This window comes from Nicotiana tabacum, chromosome 12 (genome assembly GCF_000715075.1).
Source record: "Nicotiana tabacum cultivar K326 chromosome 12, ASM71507v2, whole genome shotgun sequence".
Classification (NCBI taxonomy): Eukaryota; Viridiplantae; Streptophyta; class Magnoliopsida; order Solanales; family Solanaceae; genus Nicotiana; species Nicotiana tabacum.
In genome coordinates this window covers 41,566,974-41,574,053 of record NC_134091.1, presented here as the reverse complement: position 1 = coordinate 41,574,053, position 7,080 = coordinate 41,566,974, and the positions used below count along the sequence as shown (strand labels likewise).

Here is a 7,080-nt window from a genome sequence, read left to right as displayed (position 1 = left end):
CGAGTCACCCCAAGAGCAAGATGAGGAGTTCTTGGAAGGAGGGAGCCGGGGGTCTATCGGAAACAGCCTCTCTACTCAGGGTAGGGGTAAGGTTTGCATACACACTACCCTTCCCAGACCCCACTAGTGAGATTATACTGAGTTGTTATTGTTGTTGTCTCTTACCATAGATGTATTGACTGAGTTTGAAAATAAAGCTTATAAAAGTCCTATGAATAATCCATTAAATGTCAGGCCAAAATTTTCTTTAGAAGGTTGATCTTACTAAAGGTAACTAAATTATTTAATTCCATTTCCACAGATTTTGGCAGTCTTACATGCCTTGAAGTTTTAAATGGAACTTGCAAATAAGGCCTATAGAACTCCTATATAAGAAGTGTAAAAATGATATATACATCCATTCCCATTGAAAAGATAAAGTTGGCAAAAGAAAATGGAGCTTGACAAAGCAAAATTGCTTGCAATTATCAGCCTTATGTTATTTTTTCCATCATCCTTTTGTACTTCCATTGACAATGAGATCAAGTGGCTTGTTCCTAGTGGTCCAGATCCGATTGAATCTCCTTTGACTCCATTTTCGAAAAGGCATCCTTCAAACATAGAGAAATTGTATGAGTTTGATATCAAGAGGCGTGTTCCTAAAGGTCCAGATCCTATTAAATCTCCTCCAACTCCTATTTCCAACTCCAGGCCGAGTTTAAGTAATTATATTAAGGTCAAAAGAGGGTAGTTTTAAACTATGGTGTTAAGACAAAAGATGTTCATTGTTATTCTTCAAAAATAAGCATTCATATAAAATAATGTACTAGCTGGTATGAAGAAGGATTTTTCTTTGTTTTATTTTCTTATTCCACTTCTATTCAGTTATTTTATTATTCGCATGTAAAATCTTCATTACCCCTCACTCGCTCGCACGCATAGAGATAAGGGCAGTCCTGCGCAAGGCATCCTGCATACACGCATGGTCCGGGTAAGGGCTCCACCCAAGGAATGTAATATAGATAGACTACTCTAATACAAACATTAGTAGCTTCTTCCACGACTCGAAAACTTTTTCTTTTATAATGGTGCCTCGGTCTAATTGGAATATAAGAAAAATTAATCATGATCTTTGTCTCTACATAATGGAATGAAAATTTGAAAATGGAAAAATATTATATTAAAAATATTCATTAGTACATGTAACAAGTCAATCACACTACAAAACAATTTATTAGCGGTTCTCATAACCCTATTGTTGGAAGGTATATGTTATAACTAGAAAGAAAGAATGCAGTTATATCAAGCCTAGTTTCTTAACCATTTGATATGGTTCACATGCTTGTAATAAATTCACAACATCAAGCAATTAACTTAGACATATAAAGATTATGTAAGTTGATCTCTTCTGCTGAGCACTTGTTTAGGGCTTCAATCCCAGCTTCTTCGAATTTTAGAACATATTCATGATTGTCACCTCTTTTTATAATCTCTACTGGCCATGTATAGAAATCCAATTTGCTAGAAGAAAACACTTTGGTTGAAGTTGTCAAAAAAATATGGTTCCTGAAAAGAGAAGAGAAAAAACGAAACTTAAAGTTTGAATTAGTGAAAAAGAAAAATATGAATCACTTGAACTTTAATAGATGGTTGAACTTGACTAGTCTCACATTATCCATTTTAAAGATATATATAGAATATTAAACCATATTCTTCTTGTTCTATGAATACTTGATGCTTAATGATTCACTTTTAATTTCTTGCTTTTGACTCAGAAAATACAAAGTCAAATCAAGCCCTGATCCTTCTAAACAGATCTCTGATCTTTTTCGTGTGATCAAGAACGGAAGAGAAACTGAACATATATACATAAAAATACTGAGATGAACCACATTAGAGACGAGAGAAGTATTTACCACATCATGTGCGCGCATTCATATGCAGTTATGCACAAACTACAGTTTCATGCAACATTTACATTCACCTTGTAGTACTATTCTAAGTTGCGCAAACTTGATTATGTTCTATGGACCCTACGCATAGCGGAAGCTTAGTACACCAGGTTGCCCTTTTAAATGCATTCCTATGCACCTAGCTAAAATATTACACCTACAAGAGTTTTTAGGTAAGATACATTCACCTTGTACTTTTTCAAGTTGTAAATATGGTTATGTTCTAATAAATTCAATATAAAAAGATATTTATTTTATTATATTCCGCAAGAGAAAGAAAGAAAAAAGGATCTAATTTAAGATCACCTTATAAAAAATGGCAGCCCGGTACACTAAGTTCCAGCTATGCGCGGGTTCCGGGGAAGGGCCGGACCACAAGGGTCTATCGTACGTAGTCTTATCTTGCATTTCTGCAAGAGGCTGTTTCCACGGCTCGAACCCGTGACCTCCATGTAATGCCCCTCAAAATACACAGATAGTGAAGCTTGCTCAAGTAACTGAAATAACAGAATGTACCTTGAAATCAATCAGCAAAAGCCATTTTCCATTGAATGTCCAAGCCTGTTGAAACTAACTGTGGAGTCTAACCATCCTTCAACTTTTGCTCTTTCAACATAATCTTTAAATTGTTTTTCAGCATCTGGTACATCTAGAGCCAAATCATCAAGAGATTCTGCAACTCTAGCAAATCCCTTTGTCATCTGATACATAGTTATAAGTCCCATACTAAAACATTCCTTAAGAAAACCCCATAACCTCTCATTTTTCTTCTCAATAATAATCACTAATGATTTTTTAACAACTTCATGATGAAAAAATGGCATCCCTAATTCCTTTATGCATCGATACGCTTCCTTTGCATCTCCTCCAGATTCAAACTCCTCTAATAGTTTTCTTATTTTATCCTTAACATCTTCTATTGCCCATCCATTTGAACTACTTCCACCACCACCCCAACACCTTAATATTCTCTCACCCGATAATCTACCTTTTAATAAAGATTTTGCCATTAGTACAACTTTGTTCCCTATAGAATTCGGCTCAAAAAATTGACTACCAATTTCTTCCATGTGTTGTGGAGTTAAAACTTCATCTACTTCTGCCCTAGCCAAGAACATGGCTAAGTCCTCAACAACTATTGGAATGTCCAAAGCTGTATCTTCTGCAGAGTCTATTAACATTACAAAGCCATTTACTACATCATCTGCTGGAAAACAAACAGATGATAATAAAACAGAAGCCATTTCTTTCTCTCTGTTTTTCCTGTCCATAGCCAAAGTGATTAACTTCTTAACAAATATGGCATTTAGCTCGGCCAAACACGAACTGTTCTCCGATTCTAAAAACCTACTAACTTCTACAATTTCACCTGACAGAAAATACTCTTTGATCATTGATTGTGCTTTTAGTTTGAATTCTTTCACTAGCTTTTCATCAATTTCTTGTTTTTCAATTTCCTTTGATAATGACTTTAGAGATGAAATACATAACCAACCCTCAGATGCTGCCTTAGAAATTATAGACTGCAAAATCACCCTTGCATTTGGTATATCAAGTGACAAGTCATCAATATTGTCAATAATCCTATTAATTCCCTTTGATAATTGGCTTGAATTTATCAAACCTTCTTCTGCAGCTTTCTTTAGTAGATCCAAAAGGCGATTTTCGGCTTGTTGCTTTTCCATTACCATAATAATAGCCCTCTTAACAATTTCATGGTGAAAAAATCGCATATTCAAATCCTTAATACATCTAAAAGCCTCTTTTTTCTCCCCACTTACCACATACTCTATAAGTAAATTGTTGATCTTGTCCTTAACATCTTCAACTGTTTTATTCTTACTTCCACCCCAACGACGCTCGATAATCTCAGCATGTAAAGGAGCTGATAAGTAACTTTTTTCAGCTCTTTTGATAACCTCAATTCCCTTTGAATCTTTAGGTAGAGAAGAATTTGCTTTTGCTAAAAATGCAGGAGGAAGTATATCATCAACTACTGCTCTTGCAATGAACAACGCAAGAATATCGATTGCATCAGGTATGTCTACAATGAAATCATCTGCAGATTCCAAGAGTTTACTAAAACCTTTGTAAACTTGTTGGGGTTTAATAACTTCAGCATAAAGAGCGGATAATAAAACAGCTGCCATTTCTTTTTCCTTGTCATGTCTATCCATTGCCATGGATACTAATTTTTTAACAAAGTAGAAGTCATAAGAAGACGTCCCAAGTTCTCTTAATTCGTTGGCTGTGGAAGTTATATCATCATTCTGAAAATATTCTTCCACTAATATTATAGCCTTCTTTTTGTAGTCCTCAAATGTTGCAATCATATCTTTACTACTTGTTCTCTCAATATCCTAAAAACAAGTTAACAAAAAGTTTTAGTTAGTTAATGATGTGTTGCAATAAGAACAACAACAAACTCAGTGTAATCTCACACGTGGGGTCTGGAGAGGATAGAGTGTACGAATACCTTACCCCTACCTTAAGAAGATAGAGATGTTGTTTCAGGTAGACCCTCGACTCGGTGAGGTAACAGCAGTTAGTTAATGATGTGTTATTTATGAAAATTTCTAGTATCAAGAGAAAAAAAAAAGACAGAGTTTGCTCTGAGGCATAGGAAGCCTATCTTCAAATATGATAGCAAAAATTACATACCTCACTACTAGTGTAGTTTGGATCATTGGGGTCAATAGCATGGACATCATCGGTATCCATTAATCCACCCCAAGTGCCTTTTCCTCCACAACCTCCTGTATAATCATAAATATAATGAGAAGAGTCAATTTGACAACAACTGCTACTACTAATACAACTCAATACCAAGCTAGTTGGGGCCGGCTATATGAATCCTCAATATCATAAATGTTGTTTGGGATATAATATTTCAATACTCCATACTTAAGGATTATCTAACACTAGAGGTTCTTTAATATACAAAATTAAAATCTTTACTAAATGCAGTTTCAATGTTTTTTGTTTTTGGTTTCTCACCCGATGTCTGGTACCAGTATTGGGACCCCACTAACTATGGATTATGCCGGGAAGTCCCATGTTGGAGGATAAAGCGCTTCCTAACAAAGGGGACTCCATACCCAGGACTTGAATCCGAAACTTCTGGTTAAGGATGAAGGAGTACTTATCACTCCACCACAACTTTTGTTGGTGTAGTTTCAATGTTATAATGAAAAAGAAGAAGCAAACAGATATAGTAGCATACAAGAGAATGACATGAGTAAAATCATGTTTATGCATGATAATATAATATGATTATCCATTGACGGATTGAAATTTGAAATTACATGGTTTTAAATACAAGGATCATGAGCATTATAATTCTTACTTAAAGTTAGTTATTTTTGTACCATTATATTGCTTAAATGCAACGGTCTGAATAATCTTGTCAAAGAAAAACTATCCCGTTTCATGTGCAATTGAGAAATTACTTAAGTTACCTTTCTTTGGACGACCATCTCGGGGAGAATGAGAGTTTCTTCTATTTTTGAGTGGACTTCCCCTCTCTGTGACAGGCTTGCTCTGACGATCACCGGGAGATCTAGGAGACTTCGGGGAGCGCGGTGATTTTGGAGATACTTTTAATGGAGATATCTGTAATGGAGATACTGACAATGGATCTGCACTTTCTGAAGCAGATCGCAGTTGTTCTTTATGCTCATTTGATAATTTCCCATCAGTAAATTCCATATTAATAATACTGTAAGAAGTAGGATATAGGAAATAACTGCATATATATGTCTCTCTCTCTCTCTCTCTCTCTTCTTTACTTCCAACTCCAAGCTGCTGTAAGATTTGCAATGTCGCAAACTAATTAAAGACCCTATAACTAAATGGATAAGTAAGCAATAGCCAAAAGCAGTCTCAAATTCTTGAAGTGATGCGCTCACTACATAGAGAGTGTTTTTGGCTTAAGTTTTTAATCTTAAACTTTTGGTTACAATTGTTGTGATTAGTTAGATAACAGCGGAGATCTGTAAAAGAATTAATTGATTAGGAAGAGACAGAGAGTACTTAGGTTGCGCCTTTTGAAGCGGCAAGTTTGGACAAGTTGATGGTCTAATAACTGTCATTGTAACTGAAAGCTTTGACATCTGTACGTGTGTACATGTTCTTTTTTCTTCTTTTCTTTTTGTTTCACTACAAAGAAAAGTTGGACAATGAGTGAATCCACATTTCTTGTTTTGTGGCCAGTAGCATTAAATATATTGAACTTATTAAGTACTTACGGCATCAGTAAAAGGTTATCTGGCAAGATCTATCCGTACGTCTATGGTAAATCGGATATTTACCCATAATCAAATAATTTAATCTGAATAAATAAAAATTAAAAGTGACAAAATATATCGTTTAACTAAAATTAAGTAATAAATATGTGTATAAAAGACATATCTTTCCATTCGTTAATTTGGCATAGACAACCGATGAGAATAAGTTTTGAACATATGTGTATTGTGTAACATATGTGTATTGTTTTGTACATAAGCCTACACACTTACGACGCTTGAAAAATACATTTTAGTTTAATATTAGACCATCACCTATAGGGCTATAGTCAAACATAAATGATTAAATAAATAAGTTGAGAGAGAAAACATATAAGTAATTAAAGAAAATCTCGTGACATAATCAAAGAAATATAGGAAGTGATTTCGTCTAATTTCAATACTTCTTTAATAAAAAGAATTTGTTAGTATTTGTCTAGCTTTGGATTATTAATGCCATCTTTGCAAAAGCAAACAAAATCATGATATTCATCTTATTCTAATAGTAATTCATGTAGGGATACTCTAATTAGTTTATTGAAACGTAATTATTTATTAATAAACTACCTTATTGGTTGCACCTTTTAAGGAAGTTTTTTGAAAATTGCTAGGTAAACTCATTCCAAAATAAACTTTTTACCTTAAACACTTGTACGTTAAAGTCGAATGAATAATTTGGGGAAATTAATTCTTACAAAAGAGTTTAAACAAGATAAAATTTCAATATAACTTAAATCCTAATAGTACTTGTTTAAACCCTAAATTTCATCATTATTCTTAAACTCTTAATTTCATTCCGTTTGTTTTATTATTCCTTCTTTTGAAAGAAAAACAAAAACTAAAATAATGATTACACTAACATAGAA

General features: G+C 34.0%; 1 protein-coding gene across 1 annotated transcript; it reads right to left on the bottom strand.

Moving 5' to 3' along the window:
- Window positions 1–1,136: 1,136 nt before the first annotated feature.
- LOC107793595 (MA3 DOMAIN-CONTAINING TRANSLATION REGULATORY FACTOR 2-like) lies at window positions 1,137–5,903 on the bottom strand. Its single transcript, XM_016615973.2, has 4 exons — window positions 5,390–5,903; window positions 4,593–4,687; window positions 2,448–4,291; window positions 1,137–1,545 (listed from the first exon to the last, which is right to left on the bottom strand). The coding sequence occupies exons 1-3, from the start codon at window positions 5,637–5,639 to the stop codon at window positions 2,459–2,461; spliced, it is 2,178 nt and encodes a 725-aa protein (XP_016471459.1). The 5' UTR covers window positions 5,640–5,903; the 3' UTR covers window positions 1,137–1,545; window positions 2,448–2,458.
- Between the last annotated feature and the right edge of the window lie 1,177 nt (window positions 5,904–7,080).

Excerpts from the sequence above, each read along its gene's own strand:
- LOC107793595 (XM_016615973.2), bottom strand. The coding sequence starts at position 5,639 with ATGGAATTTACTGATGGGAAATTATCAAATGAGCATAAAGAACAACTG. Across the intron at positions 4,688-5,389 it reads AGATGGTCGTCCAAAGAAAG|GAGGTTGTGGAGGAAAAGGC; the intron begins GTAACTTAAGTA and ends ATGATTATACAG. Across the intron at positions 4,292-4,592 it reads CAAACTACACTAGTAGTGAG|GATATTGAGAGAACAAGTAG; the intron begins GTATGTAATTTT and ends ACTTGTTTTTAG.